Here is a 23,931-nt window from a genome sequence, read left to right on the forward strand (position 1 = left end):
GAGATTCACACCAAGATTGTATGTTTATTTAAACAGGAGACACACACACACACCTAGATATCACTGGGACATTTCAGGAAACTTGGAGCAGGGAACAGCTCTTCGTCGTGGTCTGTCTCTTCTCTGGGCTCCCTCCGGACTCAAACTGAGCTCTCTAGAAAAGGGCTTCTGGTGCTTCCTTGCTGGGAAGCCTGTGGGTGTGCCGGCTGGACTCTCACTGCCTCTCATGTTCAAATCCACCTGTCCCACTGGGCTGCGGACAAAGGGCTGTGAGCCTTGGCTCAGTCATTCATATCCAGGCCAAATTCTGGATATAATTCTTTGGTGGTGACACCTCGGATCACGGCTGAAAGGAAAGAAGGAAGAAAGGATGCGTGTCCGGTGGGAGAAGTGGGAGGGAGAACGGCCAATGGCCTGACCTAGCCTGGACCCACTCCTGCACCTTCTCCCTGCTCCCCTAGTTGACTGAGATACCCTCTTGCTACTCTTACCACTATGCGCCCTACTTGGCCGCCCCAAACTAGACTCACTGAATCCTCACCCCACTTCCCAAAGGAGCCCCCTGGGGTCCACTCAGAGCAGCCAGAGCCATCTGCTGAAAAGGTAAGTGGATCCTTACATTGCGCCTGGGGACTGCGGAAAACCCTCATGCTTAGCCTGGCCCGTGGGCCACGCCCTGGCCATTTGGTGATGCCATTCCTCTCGCTCCCTCAAAGACATTTTCTTCCTCTCAGAGGAGGGGGTCTCCTGAGGGGCCTTCCCTGACCACCTCAGCTCATCCCTACCTGCCACCCTGTTCATACCTCAACATTCTTCTCTGTCTCTGGCCTTTGTTTCCTTCATAGCACTTAATGCATTTTATAATTTCTTTGTTTGTGTTCCTTTACTTATTGACCATTCCCCTTCCCTCCCCCAGTACCAAAACATTAGTCACATGAGAACAGGGTCCTCCGAGCGTCTGGTTCTAGAGTGCCCCACACCCTGCGGAGCAGGTGCTCCGTAAGTGTCACCTGAACAAACGAGAAGACGGGCTGCCCTATCCTCTCCAGGGCCCGGGCCCGGAAAGACAGGTCTCAAGCTGGGCTCTATCTCACAAGAGCTGATGCCCTTAACCACCAGGCTACGGTCCCCTCACCTTCCCTTCTCCTTGGGGCCTGATCGACCTCCTTTCTCCATCTGTATTTCCCTCCTCCTGCTCTCTCCTTTCCTTCCTTGGGACCCACTCCCCACTGGAACAGAGCAGCCCTCCCCGCCAGACTCCTGGATGCTGACAGGCAATTCTACAGGAAGTGCTCAACGACTGCAGCGACCAGGCAGACATCCCAGGCCTGCACCCTGTCCCAGACAGTCACTGGCTGCTGAACACTGGAGTGCCCACCGACCCCAGCCAGGTGACGGGACTGAGGCCATCCATGCGTCTGCTTGCTTCCAAACGGGACTGTTCTAACCAGCCCAGGCGCACAGGTGTCTGTGCCTCGGCTGAGGCCTCTGGAAGTCAGGCTGGGATCAAGGAAGAACGAAATACTCCTTTGAGTCACAGAGTCACCCTTCTGTGACTTTCTGCCTCTGTAGCAAGTCAGCCACCGAGGTAAGGGTGGTGTGTCGATCAGTCCGAGGAGGCCCCAGAAGACTGGAACCGCAGCCCTCAATCTAGCAGGAAGGGAAGTTCCTGCTCAAACCTGCCTGGGGCTCTGAAGTAGACTCTACGCAGGAGGGAAGAAAGCCCAGGGACTCCTGTAAGAGCTGTACAGCTGCTTCAGGGCGTTCAGGGAGGGCGCCAGCTGAGAAGGATGGGAAGGCTGGCAAGTTAGAAGGCCCAGGAGCAAAATCCAGACACCCGGGGGAATGCGGAGTCCTTCCCTCCGAGCCCCGGCTGCTCCTCCGGGGTCCTGCTGCTCACCTAGTTTGCCTAGCAGCACCTGGCCTACGTCCTTGATGTCGTTGTACTCGTGGAGCTGGGAGATGTGGTCCTCCAGTTCATCCACACTGTAGCCTCTGGGGTGAGGGGTGGAGAGACAGAGAGAGGATCTTTAACAAAGCTAAGGAGCAGCCAAGGTTCAGAGAGTAACAAGGCATCTATGTAAAGATCTTATTTATTTATTTGTCAGAGAGAGAGAGAGAGCACACCAGCAAGGGGAGCAGCAGGCAGAGGGAGAAGCAGACTCCCCGCTGAGCAAGGAGCCCGATGTGGGGCTTGATCCCGGGACCTTGGGATCCTGACCTGAGCCGAAGGCAGACACTTAACCGACTGAGCCCCCCAGGCGTCCTGTGCATATTAAATAGATGCCTTGTGGGACACTTGGTGGCTCAGTTGGTTAAGAGTCTGCCTTCAGCTTAGGTCAGGATCCCAGGGTCCCGGGATTGAGTCCCACATCAGGCTCCTTGCTCAGCGGGGATCCTGCTTCTCCCTCTGCCTGCTGTTCCCCCTGCTTGTACTCTGTCTCTCTCTCTGGCAAATAAATAAAATCTTAACACACACACACACACACACACACACACACACACACACACAAGTTCACTAAGGGCCTACTAGGGACAAGACAGACCCTGCCCTCAGGAAGCTTACGGTAGGGCACAAATCTGCCTAGCCCCTCACTCCTGGCCAATCTCCCTGTGCCCTTAGGGAGCGGTTCCCAGCCACACTGGTACTATGTGACCCTGGCCACAGCAGAGGGATTCACAGATGGGAATATGAGTGGCTAGTCAGATGCCCTCCCATATGAAATGCACATTCAAAGACTGCTCAGTCTGTGCCACGTGGCTGCAGCAAGGGGCGTGAAAGAGTCCAGGAGTTGTGGAAGAGCCAGCTTCCCCCAGGCCCTGGAGAGCCCACCTGCGGAGAGAGAATGGAGTTGGTGTGCAGACGGAAGCAGAGGCAGAGAGAGACCGGAAGCAGAGGCAGAGACAGAATGATAACCTCTGCTCCGGACAGCTTTCCACTTCCTAGTTCGGCTCCTCCCAGGTCTGACCACACCCTACCCGAGAGAGGCTGCTGAGACACGCTGAATCCCTCACAGGGCACGGTCCTGGTTTTACGCTAAGCTAGTGTGGCTGCGTTTCAGTTACTGGGCCCCTGATTAAGTTATCTTAAGCATGCTGAGGAGCCCAATGAAACTTACTCAGATATTAATTGGGCGATCTCCTTGTCCAGCAGGTCCCTCTTCTCCTTCAGTTTCTGAATGTCAAGGTGCAGAGAATCCTCGCTGGTCCCATCAGCCTGGCCAAACTTGGGAGATGGCCGCTGAGCGGAACACAAAGTCATTAGCCAGACTGACCCATTATCCACAATTCAGAACCTACACGTTGTCCCTAACAAATCACCCCCCCCTTCTGCTTGGTGACCGACACCCCTCACCCCCGAATAAGATTACATTGCCCAGCTGCCCTTGGAATTAGATGTAGCCCTCCAAGTTCTGGCAAGTGGAAGTTAATCAGAAATCATGTATGCAACGTCTGGGCATTGTCCTTCCAGGGAGAGGATACGCCTTTCTCTGGCCTTCCTTCCTCCTTCCTGCTGGCTGGAATGTGGACGTAATGGTAGAGCTGAGCAGTACCTTGGGCGATAAGGTAGAGCCATGTGGAAGGTGTGGTGGAACAAGACAGAGGCCTGGGACCCTGAGGACTGTTTAGGGCACCATTATCTGGGGTTTCTTTCAGGCCTAGCCATACCCAATCCTAATTAAAGGGCTCGTCCCGGCCCCTCATCTGACCCCAGATAATCTGCCTCACGTTTACTTCTTGGATGCTCAAATCTATAATGTCGCTGGGCTTATAATTTCATTGATAACAAAACCCTTCCCAGGCGCTGCACTTCATCTTTGCCCTCTCTGCCTCTAGAAGCTGCAAAGGCCAGTGCCTGGTACGCTGCGAACCTTTAGGAAATGAATGTTGATCAACTGTCTACACATGATACGAGAAGAGGCCAAGGAAGACATGGTTCCTACTCTCAGGACAGGGGCTTTTGATAGGTCAGGTGACAGGGAGTAAGCACTATCTGCCAGGCACTGGCAAAGGCTCCAGGGATTCAGCAACGGGTGAGACATCAAGCCTGGCCCCTGCCTTCATGGAACATATATAGAACACCCAATGATTATGTTTTTCCTCCAGAGACCTCCATTTAAAGCTCTACTCACACTTCCTCAGGAAGGCCTTCGCTGACCACCCGGCCTAACATGGTCCCTCCTCAATGGCTCACTGTTCTTTTGTCCTGATATTATCTAACATCCATCACCACGTGACATACACGTTTCATTAACAATATTCTGTTCGTCGCCGGCCTTACGCCACTGGAGTGTAAGCCCACGAACGCAGGGGCGGTGTTTTGTTCACTGTGTCCCCAACAGTGCCTGGCACATGGTAGGCACTCAATAGTGTCAGAGGAGTGGGTGAATGACAAATAATTCATTAACTAACGACTAGCCTGAAAAGTGCTTCTAAGCTGAAGTACAGTGTGCGGCGGACTGAGTCAGAAGTGGGGGCGAGGCTTCTCTGAGGGTCCTCAACTCTAAAGGATGAGCAGCTCTTGCTAAAGAGCTGGGAGGAAAGTATTCCAGAAGGGGACAGTGCATCCAAATGGCAAAGGCAGGACAGAGCCCATGTGTCCGAGGGAATGAGCGCGGTTTCTGTGGGGGGTGGAACAGGTGAGGGAGGGGATCCTGGTGTTTTCAAAACCAACCACCTGTGGTGCTGTCAGGAAGGAGGAGAGACGGAGCCCACTGGGAGAGCCTGGGGTACCACCGGCAAAGGCCGGGACACTGCTGCTTCTTTAAAGCTTGGTGGGCAGGAGGAAAAGAAGGGGGAGGACTGAGAAATGACCTGGAGTTTCTCGGCAGAACGAGGTCCGCTGGGGGACGGCTTGAAGAGGGCTGTTGGGGATGGAGAGAAGGGCTGGAGCAGCACGGACTTTCACGGTGGCGGGTGAGGGGGGCGGGGTACACAGGCATACTCACAGGGGATTGGAAGGCCCCGCGGCAACTTTTGGAAAGTCCTGGTTGAGTCCTGGAGAAGAATCCGAGAAAAAGGCTGATTGAACCTAGAGTCCGCTCTGGGAGGAAAGGGGTGTGGGAGGTTACGAGTTGGGAAGGGGGCAGTTATGGTCCGGGATCAGGGTAGGGATCCTCAAGGAAGGGGAGACTCTGAGAGGGGGGAGTGTGTGGAGGGCCAGATGGGGGGGGGGGTCTCCGGAAGTGATCTCTGGGACGAGAGAGTCTGGGGCAGGGCTATGGGGAGTCAGGAAAGGGACTGTGAATGGAAGCCCTTTCGCCCTGCTCTCCGCTCCTCGCCCACCTCCGGAGCCCTGGGGTCCGGGGCCCCCGTCTAGGGGGAGTATGCGGTGCAGGAAGGTCCAGGGCGAGAGAGGGAGAGCGACCCCTCAGGCCCGCCAGGTATTCGGAATCTTATGACGGAGACCGGGAACGGTCATATCTCGAGATGCGCGCGCATCCTGCAAGCTCAGGCCCCGCCCCTTCCTCGAGGTGGGCGGGGACATCGGCTGCGCGCGCAGCTTTCATTGTGACTCCACCTGTCCCCTGCGGCCCGCGGCGGCCTGGCCACGCCCCTTTCCCTTTCATCTTCCTCACCGGCCAATAGGATTGGAGCTTTAGGGCCACGCCCACCCAGCTGCTGCCTAGAAACTCTGGAGTCCCTCCTTTTCTGGCTCAGTCGCACATCGGCGCGGTGACTGCCGGAAGCAATTCCGCAGTGGTTGCCGGGATCTTGATGATGTGGCCCCCCCTTCCCCCTCCCCGTCCCGGGATGTCGGAAGAAACCCGACAGCTCAAACTGGCTGCGGCCAAGAAAAAGGTAAAACGTGCCGGGTCGCGGCTCCCTGACCCAGCCAAAGGCCCCTCCGACCGCCGGGCCGTGGTCAGAGTCTGTGCTGCCCCTGAGGCACACAGGGCGAGCCCCTCGGCGCCCCTTGGCGCCCCCCCAAAGTCTTCTCAGCCAGTCCCGCCCCCCGGCAGCCCAGCCCCCGCCTTCACCCGTCGCCCCCGGGTGACTTTGGGCCGGTGACCCTCGGGATCCCCGCTCCGGGCTTGGCCCTCGCCTTCTGCCACCCAGAACCGGAGGACCTGGGCTCCCCTGGCCGGTCCAGGTCTCCGAGGACCTCGGTCCCGGCCCTGCTTTCCCCTCCCCCACCGCGGAGCGGCGATTCGGGCGTCGGTAGGGAGGAGTGGAATGTAGTTACGTCACAATCCCCCTCGGAACTGTCATTAGCGCCGCGAGCCCGGTGTTTGATCTTACTACCCAGTCCCCCAGTGTTTTCATATCCTTTCCGGTTTCTCTGGTCGCGGCACAAATTTCCAGCTTCAAGGGGCCTGGGGACTATGGGACCTAGGTGGAAGATGTTTCAGGAGCCCTTACTCTAGACTGTTCCCCATCCTTAGACGTTGACTTCACCAGTGATCGTGGAACATTGATAACACCTTGGTGACAATGGGGGAGAATGTGTTTTCTTTAGTATGGTTTCCTCCTAGGTTTCTACTGTCCAGAGAGACTTTCACATTTTAAATCTGAATTCTCTACCTCACACTTTAACTCCCTATGATTCTGGGACCAGAGTCCCCCTCAATCAGTGGTCTTTGGTGTGAGATCTGCTTATGGGGGGAACAGATCTCTGGAACCTGAACTTCACAGGTGGGAATCTTCCCCAAACCATCCTCTCAACATGGAGTGTTCTAAGTGCCACAGGATAATATGGGACCGAAGCATCAGATGTGCTTGATTCTCTTGAGAGAGAAAAGTTCTTTTATATTAATGTACCTAGGGATAACATTTGCAAAGATTTGTAAGATTATAATAGACTTCTCTCTGAAATAGTGCTTGGGTTGTCGTCCTCCTGTTACGTTCCCACATTCACTAGGTGTGTGCCTTCATTGCCTTCTGCCGTCAGGATACATCCATGTAAAAGTTTGATAAGTACTATTGTGCAGCTTTAACAGATGGGTAGGAAAGGACTCTGAAGTCTGATTACTCAGATGTTTACTTTCCATCTCCACCTCTGATTTTACCTCTTGGCACTTGCTGATTTCATGGCATAACACCAGAACTCGGAGTCAGCAGACTAAGTGTAAATTCTGTTACTGCACCCCCGCCTTTAACGCCATGTTGTCATTCCATATCTGCAGTCGCCGAGAATGACAACACCTTGTAGGGCTATTGGTGGCAATCAGATGGCAAAGATAGGAGTATATCGTAAACTACAAAGTTGGTTGTGAATACAGGGGATTATAGTTCTCATGAGTCCCGCTGCTTTTCCTTTCCGCAGTTGAGGGAATACCAGCAGAAGAACAGCCCTGGTATTCCTGCAGGAGTGAAGAAGAAAAGAAAGATCAAAAATGGCAGTAACCCAGAAACAACAACTTCTGATGGTTGCCATTCTTCTGAGGATGTGAGTATTGGCTGGCCAGGCTCCTGGGACCAGGGGTACTTGAGGGACAAGTAGAGGGTGATGGTTAAGATTGTGGAAGAAGTATCAGGTACAGGTTTGAATCCTACCTATCCCTTTGCTGGGATAATGTCCCTGCTAGGAATATATTTCCACATCAGTAAAATTAGGGTAATGTTATCTTGCTTACACTTGGGACACTGGAATGAGATGGTTGATTTTTTTTTTTAAAGATTTATTTATTTTAGAGAGAGCGGGTGAGCAGGGGGAGGGGCAAAGGGAGAGGGGGAGAGAGAAAATCCTCAAGCAGACTCCTGGCTGAGCACAGAACCTGATGTGGAGCTCCGTCCCAGGACCCTGAGATCGTGACTTGAGCTGAAAGAAATCAAAGAGTTGGACATTTAACTGACTGAGCCACCCAGGCCTGGTACAGGGCCTGGTGCATAGGAAAGATTCAGTAAAGGGTAGTGGTATTTGACATACTGGTCTGGTGACTTTCCTCATCCCCAGCCTCAAAGGGGAGCCAGGCAGTGAGAGCAGCCATGTGCCATCATGCTGTCCCTTTAGGAAGCACCAAAAGAGGCCTAGGGTGTAGCAAGGAGAGCCCCAAGCACTTGGGTTAGGTGACAGTGAGTTTGGAGTCCATCTTTGCCACTGACTTGCTGGGCGACCTCAGGAAAATCACTTCCTCCCCTGGGCCCAGTGGCCTCATCCGTAAGATGATATTGTTGGAGCAGATCAGTGTCTTTCAGACTTCTAGCTGGAGCCCCCTTTGTTCAAGCGAACCCTTCCTCGGAAGTCTGGTTTTTAAAATGGAGATGGCATTCTGTCAGATTCGTCCCCAGCATCCTGGGCCTGAGGAGCGGGTCTCATGAATGTATTAAGAAAACCGCTGCATCGGGCCGGTGACTGCATTCTCTGTCTTGTTCGGGGGACCTTTCCCTCTGTGTACGTTGATTTCTGCCTCCAGCAAGGCAGCCAGTGGCCGTTTGGGAAGGCGGCCCAGGCCGTGGATTTGTTCCCTCTCTCTTCTCTTCTTCCTTTCCTGACTCTCTCACCTCTCTCTAAGCCACTTTTCTCTCTCCCCTTGCCCTTGTTTCTCCCTTCTCGCCTCCTGTAGATTCAGGACATTCTGAAGGTGCTGGTGTCCGACCTTAACCGCTCCAATGGGGTAGCGCTCCCCCCATTGGACAAGTGGCAGGTGAGGCAGTGCCGAGCCCCCTCTCTGGCTTGCTCTCTCCCGGCTGTGCATGCCCCAAGGCTTCTCTGGTTTGGGGGATACTTTGCCTCTGGCTTATTTTATGTTGCTGTCATTAACCCTCAGCCTGTTCATGTCTGCTTTTTTCACCTGCTTGGTTGGTTGGGTTGTTTTCCTTGCCCCGTAGCTTTTATCATCTTGAAGAAGGTGAGACACACCTTGAAGTTGAAAGGTGATTTGGGAAAGCTTCCAGAGCAGGAGAGTGGGATCTGGGCATTTCAAGCCTTGCGTATGAATACCCACTGGCGTGTCAGACTCAGAGAGATTAAATAAAAGCAAACCTTCGGGCTTGCCCTTTGGGCACCTGTCCCCAAAAGACCAATAGACCACATAGCAGTTTGTGCTGTCTTTGAATTGGATGAATTCACTTTGGTTTGAGAGTAGGTAACTGTAGGGTTAAGACAAAGGGAGTGTATGTTAGAGTTACAAGGATCGAGGTTATTTTATCGGAGGCATTAACTGAGCGACCAGGACATCCTGCCCCTGTTCTCTCTTAAAAATCAACTGGACACTTTGGCTGTGTATTCAGTGGGCCCTTGCTGGGGGAGGCAGTTGGCGAGGTGCTCAAGAAAAGAGGTGAACCAGGTCGAATGCACACTGAGGGCGGCAGACCCTCCTGTAAGAAGCAAAGGTAGAATGTGGCAAAGTTCCGAGTGCCCAGCCGAGGGCGAGGTGGGTTCTAAGTGGACTCGAGACTGGTTTGAAGATTACAGGTGGGTAGCATTTATCCATACAGAGAGAGGGGAAAGTGGGAGTCCCAGGCAGAGGGAGGGTGGGATGCAGGTAACAGCCAGCATTATGAGCTCACAGAGCATCTCCCAGAAAGCCAGGGAGCCTGGGTGGGTTTTCTGGACGTGATGTTCGCACTTTGTCCTGGGACACTAGTCAGGCCAGGGGAGTAGGGCTAAAGTACGGCCAGGTCCTGCAAGAGATGGCATGGGGAGAGAGCAGGGACAGAGCCCTGGCTGCTGGTGTGAGAGGCTTTCACTCACTGGGACCGCTCACGCCTGGGTGGTCAGGGCTGTCCAGGTGCTGTGACTCACCATGTGGGCTCAGAGGAGCTGCTGAGGGGCACGGGGAAGGGAGCGCAGGCCTAGAGGACTCCTGAAGCTGGTATTTGCACGGAGTTCGGAGATTCTGTGCCCGCATCCCTCTGTTGTCCTGGAAATGAAGACCCAGATCCTCCTTGTGGTTTTTAAATCCTGTCTGTGTCAGTGGCTGTTTCCCACTTAAGTTTTCGTTCCTGCAATGCAGGCTTGTGGTTACAGATCCTGGACAGAGCTGATAGCATTTCCAGAAATGGAGAATCATGGAGAAATAAAATTTTAATGGAATGGGACCGTCGGGGGAGTGGAGAGTGATTTTTTAAATACTCCATACTTTTGCTATAAACCTAAAATTGTGAAATAACTTGATCATAAAATCGTCATGTTACATATATTTAAGTCCTCAGAAAATTACTTTTTTCCTTTTCTGAACGTTCTTGTGTCTAGTGCTAGGGATCCATGGGAACCCAGGATGCCAGGAGGCACCCAGAGCTTGCCAGGGCGCAGGGCTAGAAGTGCCCACCTCCCCCAAAGTCTCAAGCCCAGCCAGCTGCTGAGCCTCTGCTCTAACCTAGGAGATTCTGTTGACAGGTTGGCAAGGCAACGCCAGGTTCCAGGGTCAAAGGTCACAGCCTGGACAGTAAACAGGCAAATTGCTTGGTTCAGCCTCAGCTTCTCGGGCTCTGCAGCACTTGCTCTAAGGAGGGCAGTAGAGGTGACTTCTCAGAGGCTAGGGCTGTTCCTCCCCGCCCCAGCCTCGCTGGCCAGGCCTTGACTCCCTAGTGTGCGCCTGTCTTCAAACTCGAGCTTGTCTGCCATCTTCCCCAAGTCTGTGCTCATCTTTGCTCCTCATCAGACATTAGATCGTAGAGCCAGATGCTTGGACTGTGTCAGGCCTGAGCTTGGAAGGAGGCTGGGTGGGGCCCTGGTCAGGCAGGTGGGTCCAGGTGGGGAACAGGGAGCGGTTTCTGCATGACTCCTTGTCCCCAATCCCAGGATTGTTCTCCAGGATACCAAGAGTCAGAGGGCAGACATCTTACCTCTGGTTTCTCAGGTTGCTTCTCGGTTGGGTAGGAGTTTCAGAGCTAGGAGGTTGGGGTGGGGCCAGTGGCCGTGTTTTTCTTTTTACCTGCAGGAGTAAGGTGAGGCTTCTAGTTAGCTTCTTTCCCAGAAAAGGCCTGAATTGCGCAAATGCAGCGCGTAGTTGGGGATAGGAAGGGGAAAGGAAAAGAGAGCAGAGAGGAAGGAGGCAGATAGTGGCATTGACCACGTCCTTCATCACCAGCACCCTGTGCCTGGCAGGGGCCCAGGGTGAGGGTCACCCTGGCATTCCAGAAGAACAGTGCCTTCCTTCTCCCTGACTGGGGACACCTGTCTCCCACCTGCTGTGGATGCCACAGGTCAGAACCTGGTACTGTGTCTTGCTGAGCTCCACAGAGAACAAGGCCCTCGTGTTCACGGAGGAGGTCGCGCAGACCCTGCTTTGAGCTTTGGCCGTCTAGAAGGCTGCAGAGCGGCCCTCAGCTTGGGCGAGTCATAGCCGCACTCCAGAGTGGCTCCCAGCATGTGTGACTGTCACTCTGACCACAGCAGCACCTGTCCTGCCCGCTCTGCACCCCTGCATCCATGGCAGCAAGGCGCCTTCTTACCCGCATGGTCCCTAACCCCCTGCTCTGTTCTGTGACAGACGCCCAAAGACCGCGCTGCTCCTGCCTCACCAACTTTTGATGACACCGTGTCACCTGGTGGTGTCCCTTCCCCCTGTGCTAGTCCCCCCCGTGTCACTAGCATGGCATCAGTTCAGGTTTGTGCCTCCTCCCCCCTTGCCTGCTGCCCCACTGTATGTTCATCCCCCCCCCCCCCAGAGGACTGTGTGTACCTGCTTTGGGTCCTCTTCCCCTTTCTTCATGTAGCTTGGTTCCTAGAGCCAAGTGCCCTTTCCAGAGGACTGAGGCGGGAGGCCAAGACCAGGTCTTTCCTTGAAGTCTGGGGAGCTGGCAAGTTGTCAGAAGGAGCTTGCCTCCCCCCACCCCTGGGCGGTCTTACTAACAATGGAGTGACCACTTCGTGTGTTTCTTTCTGAACAGAGTCAGGATGTAGAAAATGGCCCTTTCCTCATGGATGAAAACAAGTGAGTATCTCCTGTGGGGGCAGCAGTCCCTAGGCCGAGGGAGTCGGGGCAGGACACTGCCCGCAACCCCCTCTTTCCCATCGAGCCTCCCGCAGCCCTGACTCCCCTGTTCGTCCCCAGATGTCTGTCATCTACCGAGAGCTTGCGACAACTTTCTCAACAGCTCAATGGTCTTGTGTCTGAGGTACCCCAGAACTTGAAACCCAAGGGGGTAGATGGCGGGGGCGGGGGAATGTGACAGAAACTGAGGCAGAGATTCCCAAGAGGGAGGGATGAGCCTGGGAGCAGCCAGCTGGCTGGGGAATGTTCAGCTCGGCAAGACTCCTCTGAGTCCTCTTTGAAGCTCCCCAGGTGAAGGGGTTGGGCCTCGAAGCTGGTTACCTCATTTGACCCCTCCGCAGAAAGCACCGAATGAGGGCTGCCTGGGAGGGACGGGCGAAGGGGAGAGAAGCAGCAGGGGGAGCTGGCACAAAGGGGTCAGGCTGCTGACAGGCGGGACGGGGAGTCAGAGGGCTCGGGCACCGAGGGGGGCAGAGCGCACCTCCAAGCGAGCCTCTCATGTCTCCTAGTCTTCATCCTACGTCAATGGGGAGGGCCTGGCGTGCTCTGCTAACATGAAGGATTTGGAGGTAAGTGGGTCTAGACCCAGTGACCCTGCAGGCCAGCCCCCCCCTCCCACAGCGGGGGCTGGGATTCCCGCTGCCAGCTGAGACAGCCCAGACAGCCCCCAACCCTAATGACTGCTCTCTCTACCTCTCCCCCCACCCTCGTCCACCTCCTCCTCCTTCTGTGCATGCGCCTCAGAGCCGGTACCAAGAGCTCTCACTAGCCCTGGACTCCAGCAGTCTAACAAACAAACAACTCAGTAGCAAGATAGAGGAATTGGTAAGAGTCCAGTGGGGTCCCCTGATTCCACACTGCTGATCTGGGGCTCCAGCTGCTCCCTGGGGCTCTGAAGAAAGGGGCTGGGGGCCCCTGGTGCCAAGGGAGAATGGGGTGCCGGGGGGCCTGAGTCTCCGCTGGAGGGACCCTGGAGCACGGAGCATGCAGCATGGCTCTCTGTGGCTGCCCTCTTCGCCTCCTCTCTGTTCTCCAGACACCCCTGCTTGAGTCCTCCCCATCCTTGCCCCGGGGCTCCTGCGTCCGGGAGGAAGCACTGGCTTGACTGGTGCGCTTCGGCCCTGACTCAGCCCCTAATTTGCTCCATCTTCAAACTCGGATGAGTCACCTTTCCTCTCTGGGCTTCGGTTTCCTGAGGAGGTAGAACTGGAGGTGGCCAAGGTCCCTTTAACTCCTAGAATCAGGTCCTCCTTATTCCTGTATCAGAACCTGGCCTGGGGGGGCGTGCTCAGTAAATATTTGTCGAATGAACGCACCCTTCCGAACCACGAGCTGACAGAAGGGTAGTCTCTCGCTTCTCAGCTCCCATTTCTAGAGGTTTAGGTCCTTGTTCTTTCATCTGGGTCCAGACTCTCACTTGTGTAGCCGTGAGCAGAGCCACCCAAGACCCAGAGTCTCTTTCCTTGGGAGAGTCTGTCAGTTCATGTCCCCGTGAACTTGCCTTTAAAACCCATTCCTGGCCCCTGCCCATCCTCTGTCTTGGTGTGGGGACGGTAGTAAAGGGGGACAGACTGAGTTACCTTCCTTTGACTCTCCACAGAAACAACAGAACCAGGAATCTTTGGATCAACTGGAAAAAGTAATGTGATTTCTTTGCTGATGATGTGGGAGATGGTTTGGGGAGGATTAAGACATAGAGGCCCATTCTCGGTCTGCTCCTAGCCTGGAGGAATAAAGGGCCCCTCGTTCCCCACCCGCTGCCCACCCTCCCCTGCCCTTGCCCCCCCCACCCCCCCCATCTGGCCACATTGTTGAGCCTGTCCTGGGCCATCAGGGGCATTCTAGAAGCAGGTCCTTTGCTGTTTCATCTCTGCCTCCTCCCAGTCAGAGATGGTGTGTCCTTCCTCCTGCAGGAGAAGAAGGAGTTTGAGCAGAAGCTTGCAAAGGAACAGGGGTCTCTAAGGGAGCAGCTGCAGGTGTGTGGTGCCGAGGTCTCCCTCCCGCCCCCCCCCCCGCCGGAAACGCTTCCTTCCCTCCTCTTCAGCGCCCCTTTGCCTTCTCTCCCAAAGGTTCACATTCAAACCATAGGGATTCTGGTGTCTGAGAAGACCGAATTACAGACAGCCCTGGCCCATACCCAGCAGGCAGCCAGGCAGAAAGCAGGTGGGAGTCTAGGCGCCCTCCCATCCCTCAGCCTGGCACGCTGGCAGGCCTTGGGTGGGATTCCTTCCTGAGTTCCATTTCGAACTCTGTCGTTGCAGGAGAGTCCGAAGATCTTGCTAGTCGCCTGCAGTCTTCCCGCCAGCGCATCGGAGAACTGGAGCGCACCCTGTCTGCTGTCTCCACACAGCAGAAACAGGTGGACAGGGTGAGCCCGGCACCGGACCCGTCCGCTGGAGGCGCAGCTTTCCCGACAGGGGAGGGGCCCAAAGGTCCCCTCCGCATGATGGCATGTCTTATTGCCCAGAGGGCAGCACGGGCCGTTTCTCGTTTCTCGCCGCTTTAAAGTGGTGTGGTTGCTAGAAGCAACGCAGGGCTGAGCTGGCTGTCTTGGGGGCAGTTGGCCATGGTGAGGGCTGCTTTCTGGAGCGAGCACTGAATGCAGAGCCCAGAGCCTGAGAGCCAGCCCCGCCCGTCACTGGCTGTGGGCCTTGGCCAAGTACAGGACAGTGTATATTACCATTTGTGTAGGAAGGGAAGCGTGTGTGTGATAGCTAGAAGGTGTGTGCAGGGGTGAGGAACAGGGTAGCTGGGAGGCCTGTCAGCTCTGTACCTTCTGAGTGGTGGGCCTATGAATAGATCGTTCCAAGAAGAGACAGAAGATCGCAATGCCAATGTAATTCCGCTCCTTGTGTCTGCTCCCCCACCGCAGGGAGAAAACGTGGGTAAAGAATCAGACAGACTGGGTGTTTAATTCCAGCTCTGTTGGGGATTGCAGGCCAACGACCTCACCTGTGACACTCTGTGTTCACCTGTAAAACAGACATGGTCGTGCCTGCCCCAAGCGGTGGTCACGAGGCTTGAACGCGACCCTTAGCCTGGCACCTGCTGACGTGCTCCAGGGAAGGGTCAGTCACGACGCTGCTCGTGACTGATAGCAATGCCACCTGCTCCGTCGGGGCCTCCGCCGGCCAGCCATGAATCTCTCCCACCCTTACCGAACTCTTGTCCGAGGCAAATGAGAACGGGGGCTTGGAAAGGCTTCGAATGGAACGTCAGGCGTGGCTGTGGAATAGTTACCGCTGCTAGTAGTCCGCCCGCCGCACCTCCCCCCTGCTCGTGTCTGACCTCGCCTTTCTGTGTTCGCAGCACAACAAGGACTTAACCAAAGAGCGAGATGCCCTGAAGCTGGAGTTATACAAGAACAAGTAGGACGGCTGGGGGCTGGGGGCTGGGGAGCGGGAGGGGTGCAGGAGCCAGGGGAGGGGGTCGTACCGGTTAGGACACCAACCAAACCACTCAGGTCTCTCTGCCCTGCCACTGGGGACTCTGGTTCCCTGGGGTCCCTTCCGACGCCCCTGTTCTGTGGCTCTGTGGCCAGCGTGGCGGGTTGATGACCAGAGGGCTCCTTTCTGTTCTGTACCCGTGTCTTTCCTCGCTGCCTGTGGCCACAGCAAAACCAACGAGGACCTGAAGCAGCAGAACTCGGAGCTGGAAGAGAAGCTTCGCGTGTTGGTGAACGAGAAGGCGGGCATGCAGCTCAGGGTGGAGGAGCTGCAGAAGAAGCTGGAGATGTCAGAGCTGCTTCTGCAGCAGGTAAGGCCGGCGCCCCAGGGAGCCGGAGCGCCATCCGTCTGGGGCCTCGGCCTCCCGGGACTGTCGTGGGTGGCCTGTAGCCGTGAGCGGGGACATTGGATCCTCGTTTGGGCCCTGCCTTGGAATCCTGCTCGAAACATTGATCAAAATCTACAGGTCGGGGCCCGGCCCAGATCTGTGGAATCAGGATCTCAAGGATGGGGCTTTTTTATTTTTGTTTAAAGCGTCCTGGGTGAAAACCATTGTTGTGTAGGTGACAGGCACAAGGCTAGCCCGCGAGTCCGTCTGCTTCCTCTTGGAGGGTGGGCCACCAGGGTCAGAGAGCTCCCCTCCGTCTTCATACTGAGCCATACTCTGCCTTCATGTCTCTTCCCTCGGTGGGGCTCTTCCCTCCCGATCAACACAGGAAAAATCTCGTCTCTTTCCCAAGACAGACCTTCCAATACTCGGTGGTGGTGGTGGGGGGGGTTTCTGTTCAGATTCCTTGTTGCTCCCTCATCTTTTCCAAGCTACATAGCCCCAGCTGTTGCTCATGGGGGCTGCCACCCTCCTGACTGCTTTCTCCTGGATGGGACCCGATTTGTTAGGGCTCCTCTTATGGTCGGTCCCCCAGAGCGGAACATGAGTCTCTAAATTTGGTCTGGCCTGGGCAGCACACCGAGCTCTCTACCCATCTGCCCGTCTGGCCACCCATCCGTTCAGCCAGTGTTAATCGAGTGTCTCCTCTGTGGCCTGTCCCTGTGATGGGCAGTCTTATGATAAATGGCCTGCTAGAGATAGAAAGTGAGGGCCTGAGGTTGTCCTGAAGTTGATGGACGCCCGGACTTTGTGCTCCGACCGCGCCAGTTCTAGGACCTGGATCAGTTTGTAGCCTTATCCAGTATAGCCAGAAAAGGATCTGGAAGGAGACACACCAGGTCAGGGGGACTGGGAGCTAGAGGAACACTTACAGTTACTCTAGTTAACAGAAGGCCCGTGGACGCAGTACTAATAATGTGAGCAGAGAGATCTTTATCGATCCCGACTTGTACGTGATCCCAGCTTAGACCCTTTTGCGGGGAGGGGGTGGGGGCCTTGCGTGGAACAGCCTGGGCTCCCTATATCTAACCTCATCTCTCTTTCTCCAGTTTTCTAGTGAATCGAAAACCCCTGACAGCAGCCAGGAGTTACAGCAGGCCCTGCACGAGCGGGCACAGCTGGAGACCCGTATGGGGCAGGTGAGGCCTTGCAGAGCCGGGGCGGGTGGTGGTGGAAGGAGGATGACCCCCGGTGCCCCGGAGCCGGTGAGGCGCAGTGACGGCCCCTGCTCACCTCGGTGCCCCTTCTTGCAGCTGAGAGATACACTAAAGCAGCTGCAGCTGGAGAGAGACCAGTATGCAGAGAATCTGAAGGAGGAGAATGCCATTTGGCAGCAGAGGATGAAGCAGATGTCCGAACAGGTGAGACGGGACCTTCAGCCCCCCACCCTAGACACGTCACTTGATCTTTCCGGGCATCAGTAAAGCGGGAATCCTGTCACTTGCTGTGTGCAGCCAGAGGTGGCCGTGTGGTTTTTACGGGGGGAGGGGGTAGAGAGGCGATGTTCCCCCCCTTCCTGCCCCCCTGCAAGCCCCTCCCCCCGTGCTTTGGGCAGATGAACAAACTGAGGGAGGAGAAGGAGCACAGCGCGAATCAGGCGCGAGAGCTGGAGGCCAGCGTGGCCGAACTGAAGAGCCAGATAGGTGAGCAGGGCTGGAGGGGCTGGGAGTGGGATTAGTGGCAGAGGGCTGGTGAGGGTGCCTTCGAATGCCCGAGGATGTGGGTGGATGGAAGGGGACTGGGGCCAAGGGAAGGAGGTCTATACCAGGAGTTGGCCAGTCTGGATAGAGTGCCCCCTGGCCACCACCCAGCGTTGTCTTGAGCATAAAAACCTAAAGAACTCGATTCCCAAGTGTCTTGAAATATTGCACGTCCCATGAGTGTGAGGGGGCTGTTAGCCAGGAAGTCAGGGTTTGGGGTGACGAGACCCAGTTAGGAGCTGTGGGCCAAGAAGAGGGGTTTCTGAAGCCACAGAGGTGAGAGGCCCCTACTGTGTGCCCCCCCCCCAGTGGTGCCTCCAGCCCCGGAGCCCCCAGCCGGGCCCTCGGAGGAGGAGCAGCGGCTGCAGGCGGAGGCCGAGCAACTACAGAAGGAACTGGAGATCCTGGCGGGGCAGCTGCAGGCCCAGGTGAAGGACAACGAGGGTCTGAGCCGCCTGAACCAGGAGCAGGAGCAGCGGCTGCTGGAGCTGGAGCGCGCCGCCGAGTGTTGGGGGGAGCAGGCAGAGGAGCGCAAGCAGATTCTAGAGACCATGCAGAACGACCGCACCACCATCAGCCGCGCGCTCTCCCAGAACCGCGAGCTCAAGGAGCAGCTGGCCGAGCTGCAGAACGGCTTCGTGCGGCTGGTGCGCGGCCCTTCCCCCCTGGCCAAGTCCAAGTGCGGGGCGAGACACTTAACCCCCCTGGGCCTCTGTCTCCCCGTCTGTAAAATGGGGTGGGCGGCTATGGACCCCATGTGACACGGTCCCCGTGGAGGCAGAGGAGTGGGGGCAGGGGACTTTCCCACCTGCCGCCACCCTTCCCTGGGCTGTGGGAGGCGGACAGCACATCCTGGGGTCTCCAGCCGCACCGGGTGGCCGCTGACCCCTCCTCTCCGTCCAGTCCAACGAGAACATGGAGGTCACGACCGCGCTGCAGTCGGAGCAGCACGTCAAGCAGGAGCTGGCCAAGAAGCTGGGCCAGCTGCAGGAGCAGCTGGGGAAGCTGAAGGACACGGTAACCCCCGCGCCCGCTGAGGAAGCCAGGGGCACAGGCACCCGCCTGGAGGGTGGGAGGCTTGGCCGGGACAGGCGGCTCGGCCTGGGGGTGGGGGAGGGGAGGCACTTGGCGCCGGGGTCCCTTCCCCGCCTGCCTGTGGCGCAGGCTCCTTGTCGCGCCCTGCTGTCTGACTTTACGAAGCGGGTAGCTCTGGGGGCCGAGGGTCATCGCCCGGGCTGGAGACCTCGAGCCCCTCGCCGGAGGGCAAGAGATGGCGTGCCGTGGGCAGCTTCTCGGATTCAGCCCTGGATGCTGCCCCCAGCTCCACTGGTCACTGTTCCCTTCCCATGTCTCAGCCTCGGTGTCCTTAGTCTAAGAGGGAGATGAGCATTTCGCTCCCGGAGGTGTTGAGGATTAAGGGAGAAGCATTGCCTGTCAAGTGCTTTGACCTCCCACTAAAGTTGAGACAGAAGGTGGTCATGAGGTGTGGGGCTCTGGGCAGGGGGGCCGCCACTTCCGGTCCTGGAGCGCCGGAGCCAGGGGCCCAGGCGGACCAGGCAGACGGCAGAGCTCCCCCCGCCCCATGCCCACCCTCCCCAGCCTGGACCCCCCCATGCCCACCCTCCCCAGCCTGGGCCCCGAGTCCCCCACCGGCCTGATGCCAGGGTCTTCCGCAGGTGGAGCTGAAGAGCCGGGAGGCCGAGAGCCTGCAGCAGCAGCGAGACCAGTACGTGGGCCACCTGCAGCAGTACCTGGTGGCCTACCAGCAGCACGTGGCGGCCTACCAGCAGCTGGCTTTGGACAAGGAGATGCTGCACAAGCAGGTCCTGCTGCAGACAAAGCTCATGGACCGCCTGCAGCACGAGGATGTGCAGGTCAAGGCGGAGGCCGAGAAGGCCCGCCAGGAGTTAGAGGAGACCCAGGTGAGGGGCTTCGCGTGCCGGGCCCCGAGGGGAGGGCCTGCCGCCTGGGTCCCTTCTCACTCTTTGCTGGCCCCTCAGGGACGCCTGGAAGCTGCCACCCAGCAGAACCAGCAGCTCCAGGCCCAGCTGAGCCTCATGGCTGTGCCTGGGGAAGGTAAGTGGGAGTGCCCGGGGGAAGAGGACAGAGCCCAGGAGGAGGGCAACTTTGAGCAGCACGGAGCTGAGTGCAGAGGGACCTTTAGGACGGCGACTCCTCCTGCTTGGGGGACGGGCTGCTGGCCCGAGGTCGCACGGGGCAGGGCGGGGCCGGGCCCCAGCTCGCTCTCCCTGGCCCGCTCCACCTCCCCTGTTGGGTCGTCTGAGGACCCTCCCCGGCTGCCCCGACAGGAGACGAGCTGGACAGTGAGGAGAAGGACGAGGAGGCTGCCCGGCCAAAGCCGAGCATGCCGGAGGGCCTGGAGAGCCCAGAGGCCATGGTGAGCGGAGCCCCGTCGTCACCCCTTCCTTCCCTGTCGCCCCTTCCTGCTTCCCTCTGTGGTCCCCCCCATCCTTCTTACCTCTGGGTTTGCCTCCCTCGATTTCTTATGACCCCCTCACCCCTGGGAGCCAGTGGTCAGCCACTGAACCATCCTTGAGCCACAGGCGTGCCTGCTGAGGCCGGGAGAGGAGGAGCTCCCCTCTGCCCCTCTGCCCACCTGGAGCACCCCACGAGAGCACACGCGCACGTCTTGCCCGCAGGTGGCGTATTTTAACTCGGCCTTAGCCAGCTCCGAGGAGGAGCAGGCAAGGCTGCGCCAGCAGCTGAAGGAGCAGAAGCTGCGCTGCCGGCGCCTGGCTCGCCTGGCGGCCCCGGGCCCGCCTTCACCAGAGGAGGAGGCCCCGGCCCCCGGGAGCGGGGATGGCAGTGTGCCTGGGGAGACCCACCGGACCCTGCAGGCGGCCATGGACAAGCTGCAGGTGAGCCAGTCTCCGCGCGCTTGGCCCGGGGCGGGGGGGGGGGGGGGGAGGAGGGCGGGCGGCCCGGCCCTGACCCCGCTGCTCTGGCCGCAGAACCGCTTCACGGGGCTCATGCGGGAGAAAGCGGATCTGCAGGAGCGGGTGGAGGAGCTGGAGCATCGCTGCATCCAGCTTTCTGGAGAGACGGACACTATTGGTGAGCGGGAGGCCAGCGCCCGGGCCGGGGCGGGGGCGCAGCTCTGCGATGGGGCCGAGAGCCTGAGCGTCGTGCGTCTGCCCGCCTGCCCGCAGGAGAGTATATCGCCCTTTACCAAAGTCAGAGGGCAGTGCTCAAGGAGCGCCACCGGGAGAAGGAAGAGTACATTAACCGGCTGGCTCAAGACAAGGAGGAAATGAAGGTGGGGGCCCCGAGCGTCCCTGGGAGTGGTGCGGGGCAGGGGTGGGGTGCACGGGGGCTCAGCGCCTCTCCCTCCAGGTCAAACTGCTGGAGCTGCAGGAGCTGGTGCTCCGCCTGGTACAGCGCGGCGAATGGCAGGGCAAGGTCCTGGCCCCTGCCCAGAACCCTGCTGGGGAGCCCACTGCAGCACCCCCAGCCCAAGAGCTTGGCGATGCCAATGGCCAAGGGGGTGAGTAGAGCCCTCGGGGGCGGGTGGGTTGGGGGGGCGGTGGGAAGAGCTTGCACAGCACTCAGAGCCCTGCCTCTCTCTCCCCCCAAAGATCTTCGAGAGGTGAGCCTCACCGACAACGATAATGTGGCACCTCCCCAGGGAGAGGCCCTGCAGGGCCCAAGTGCCCTCGAGAACCCCACCGCACAGCAGATCATACAGCTGTTGCGTGAGATCCAGAACCCCCAGAAACGCCCAGGCTTGGGCAACAACCCCTGCATCCCCTTCTTCTACCGGGCTGATGACAACGACGAGGTGAAGATCATGGTGGTCTAGGAGCCTGTCACCAACAAGCAAAAGCTGAAGAAATGGGGCCGGGGGCTCTGCCCCCACCCTGTCCCTGCCACCCTCTCATTCCTTCCCAAGCACCCTTTTGTCCCTACACTAGCAAGATAGGACCCCTAAAGGGGTATGATAAGCCCCCTAATGGGGGGAGACAAATAGGTACAGACCCCCTTGCCACCTTGGCAAGCGCTGTACCTTTATATCTGGACTATTCATGGTTCCAGAAAAACAAAGAGCCAGAGGCTCAATAAATATATAGTTTATTTAGGAGGCTCCCTCTCTTGGGGAGCAGGGGCTCCCTGGTGACCTCCTCACCCCCACTGAGCAGTCCTTCATTCAGAGGGGCTCACGCATCCTCTATTCAGAGGCACTTTGGGGCACAAGTGCCCCCCTGTCCGGCGAGACAACTGGGCAGCACTCTCCCAGGCCTCTCTGAGGCCAGGCAAAGGCATAAGCTGGTGGCGGGGTGGGCTCCCTCCTCAGTGTACATACCGTACTCATGTAACATTTTGTATATTCTGGGGATCAGGCAGCCCCCTGTATCATAGCAGAGGTTGGAGCTGGCAAATGGGGAGGAAGTTCTATTAAATATTGGGGAACAGGGAAACTTATTTATTGATAGCATAGGACAGAGGAAGACAGAAGAAGGAGGCGGGGACGGGGTTCTGCCCTGGTGATTCGACTCCTGTTTGCTTTTTATTTCGAAATAAATGGATTTAGCCATACCGCTTGGCCTTGTGTGCGTCTGTTTCCAGTCCTGGCCACTAGGTGCTGGGCTCTGTGCTGTGGGCACGGAACAGGGAGCAGATCCTGCCAGCAGAGGGCAGGCTTCTGGATTGTGAGAAGCCCCAGTATGTCCGAGCCTGAATGGAGCTGTTAGACCTGGGCCAGGCCTGTCACCCCCATGCTGCTTGGGGAAGCCTGGGGGATCCCAGGGGCCCTGTGCTGGGACTCTAAGGGGGCATTCCTGTCCTAATGGCCCAGAGGCTCAGAGACCCCGAGGCCTCATCTAATCCTGGCCAGAGAAAACAGGGTCCCAGCCCGCAGGAGTGCTGCCTTCCAGTGCGGGCAGTTTCTGGCCCATCACCCTGCCCCTCTGGGGGCCTGTTGTCCTGTCCCTCCACAGTGCGTGCCAGTGCCCCCAATCCTCCCTCCAGGCCGAGTCGGTGCCCCTGCCCCCTAGTGGGCAGAGCAGGCTTCCCAGGATGAGAACCCCTGAACTCCCAGGTGCTTTCCCAGTAGGCCTTGCAAAGGGTGGGGCCTTTTCTCGCCACTCCTTACAGCACCCTAGCAATGGCTGGCCCCTTCCCCACCCCTGCATCCCAGTGTTTAAGTCTTCCCCTTCCCCTGAACTCCACAAAGAACACAAGCCGGCAGAGGGCAGTTTCCCATCGTCCAGAAATGGGTTTTATTCTCAGCCAAAAGACAGCAAGACCGGTGGAAGACAGCCACACAGCTGCCAGGACAGCGCCCCCGGGCTCGAGCGGGGGAGGGACGGAAAAGTGGCTGTCCACAGGCCGGGCATGACAGGGAGGCTCATCAGAGGTGGCACACGTTGGAGAGGGGGATGTCAGGGTGACCGTGTTCCCTGGTAATTGGGCCACAAGACTCCTCAAGGACAGCATGGTGACTGATTCCCAACACTAGAGGCGAGGCTGTGGCGGCCATATATGTGTGTGTGTGTGTGTGTGTATATATATATATGAGTATTTATAGTTATTTATAGAATGGGGTAGGAGCAATACCACAGAGGGGCACAAGTTTTCACCAACATCACGCCTGGATGTGTCAGCTCACCACTACAACAGACTAAGTCACAGATGAAGGGGGGGCTTTGGGGCTGGGGAGCCACTGTCAAGTCACAGAACAGCCATCCAGGCAGGCTTGGAAAGGGAGGTCTCCGAGGAATAGAGGGATCTGGTTAGAGGTCGAAGGGGGGCCTGGGGCTCTCAGGACGGGATGGACTTGCCTGACCCGATCGGCTGGCAGTTGGAGAGAAAGCAAAGAGAGAACGGAGAGAAGGAGGGAGAGAAGTGGTAAGGCAAGGGCAGCCAAGACCGGCGGGGCAGGAGGGGTGGGTGGGCAGGGGGAGAAGACGAAGCTGAGGGTGGGGGCGAGGGTTCTGGAATGGAGGAGAGAGAAAGGGAAGGCGGGAGGAACTGGAGGTGGGTGGGGGCCACAGCTTCCCAGGGGTCTGGTGGGGGGAGGCCGGGGCGGCCCTCCCCTTGCCACGCACGCCGGTCTCTCATACACCACCAGGCAGTGCACCCACAGCTCCAGGCACATGCTCGGGGCCCCCTGCCTTCCCTCTTTTCCGGCCCCCCCTGTCTTGCAACGTACTGGCCCGGGGCCATCCCTAGCCTCGGAGTGTGGGGCCGCGAACCCCAGGCCACAGCCACCAGTCCTCATGGAGAGAGACAGGAGGAGAAAGAACACTGTTTGAACCAGGAGGGCAAAGCTAAAAGGATGGCTGGAGGGGGCACTGGAGGCCCCTCTGGGTGGACAGAAAGCCCGGAGTCCTCAGAAGGGACCCTGGGGAGGCAGGGAGGTCAGGCAAGCCGGATGCCAACGGCCACAGGCTTATAAGTCTAAGAGGGGAGCCTCAGCTGGTCGGGGGACCACAGGTCGCGTAGGTGAGGCTGGGCCCTTCCTGCTGGGGAAAAGCAGAAGAGCAAGAGTCAGCGGC

General features: G+C 57.7%; 3 protein-coding genes across 21 annotated transcripts in view; 1 reads left to right on the forward strand and 2 right to left on the reverse strand.

Annotated features, from left to right (window-relative positions):
• Window positions 1–5,570, reverse strand: SWI5 (SWI5 homologous recombination repair protein). The gene is made up of 6 exons (XM_087869673.1): window positions 5,522–5,570; window positions 5,287–5,395; window positions 4,950–4,998; window positions 3,120–3,241; window positions 1,901–1,995; window positions 1–346 (listed from the first exon to the last, which is right to left on the reverse strand). The coding sequence occupies exons 1-6, from the start codon at window positions 5,568–5,570 to the stop codon at window positions 282–284; spliced, it is 489 nt and encodes a 162-aa protein (XP_087725799.1). The 3' UTR covers window positions 1–281.
• An 80-nt stretch (window positions 5,571–5,650) lies between these two features.
• On the forward strand, window positions 5,651–21,970 carry GOLGA2 (golgin A2). Of its 5 annotated transcripts, XM_045771092.2 has the most exons (27): window positions 5,651–5,802; window positions 7,268–7,390; window positions 8,508–8,588; window positions 11,379–11,495; window positions 11,779–11,822; window positions 11,943–12,006; window positions 12,392–12,451; window positions 12,627–12,707; window positions 13,483–13,521; window positions 13,796–13,858; window positions 13,952–14,045; window positions 14,144–14,250; window positions 15,192–15,250; window positions 15,497–15,638; window positions 16,766–16,855; window positions 16,970–17,077; window positions 17,272–17,359; window positions 17,726–18,063; window positions 18,320–18,433; window positions 19,093–19,338; window positions 19,417–19,492; window positions 19,726–19,814; window positions 20,077–20,295; window positions 20,389–20,491; window positions 20,587–20,693; window positions 20,771–20,921; window positions 21,013–21,970. In XM_045771092.2, exons 1-27 carry the CDS (start codon window positions 5,719–5,721, stop codon window positions 21,234–21,236), a joined length of 3,111 nt encoding a protein of 1,036 aa, XP_045627048.2. In that variant the 5' UTR covers window positions 5,651–5,718; the 3' UTR covers window positions 21,237–21,970. The 5 variants fall into 5 exon arrangements, with proteins under 5 accessions (XP_045627048.2, XP_045627050.2, XP_045627051.2 ...); XM_045771094.2 differs by lacking the exon at window positions 12,627–12,707; XM_045771095.2 differs by lacking the exon at window positions 11,379–11,495.
• Window positions 21,971–22,625: 655 nt separating this feature from the next.
• Window positions 22,626–23,931, reverse strand: part of DNM1 (dynamin 1) — a 44,841-nt gene continuing 43,535 nt past the window's right edge. For 6 of the 15 annotated variants that reach the window (XR_015727304.1, XM_087869326.1, XM_087869322.1 and 3 more), the window contains one exon: window positions 22,626–23,898. Coding sequence is in view for 8 of the 15 variants with exons in the window: in XM_087869326.1 (XP_087725452.1) it covers window positions 23,826–23,898 (73 nt within the window). In the remaining 7 variants the exon portion in view is untranslated. The remainder of the gene's footprint in view (window positions 23,899–23,931) is intronic. The other 9 variants (XR_015727303.1, XM_045771150.2, XM_087869330.1 and 6 more) reach the window with 3 other exon arrangements.

This window comes from Ursus americanus, chromosome 18, assembly GCF_024610735.1.
Source record: "Ursus americanus isolate L20-20 chromosome 18, mUrsAme1.1.p, whole genome shotgun sequence".
Lineage (NCBI taxonomy): Eukaryota > Metazoa > Chordata > Mammalia > Carnivora > Ursidae > Ursus > Ursus americanus.

Excerpts from the sequence above, each read along its gene's own strand:
- SWI5 (XM_087869673.1), bottom strand. The coding sequence starts at position 5,570 with ATGAAAGGGAAAGGGGCGTGGCCAGGCCGCCGCGGGCCGCAGGGGACA. Across the intron at positions 1,996-3,119 it reads ATCGCCCAATTAATATCTGA|AGGCTACAGTGTGGATGAAC; the intron begins GTAAGTTTCATT and ends CCCTCACCCCAG. Across the intron at positions 347-1,900 it reads GGTGCTGCTAGGCAAACTAG|CCGTGATCCGAGGTGTCACC; the intron begins GTGAGCAGCAGG and ends CTTTCCTTTCAG.
- GOLGA2 (XM_045771092.2), top strand. The coding sequence starts at position 5,719 with ATGATGTGGCCCCCCCTTCCCCCTCCCCGTCCCGGGATGTCGGAAGAA. Across the intron at positions 12,452-12,626 it reads CTAACATGAAGGATTTGGAG|AGCCGGTACCAAGAGCTCTC; the intron begins GTAAGTGGGTCT and ends CATGCGCCTCAG. Across the intron at positions 19,493-19,725 it reads CATGGCTGTGCCTGGGGAAG|GAGACGAGCTGGACAGTGAG; the intron begins GTAAGTGGGAGT and ends CTGCCCCGACAG.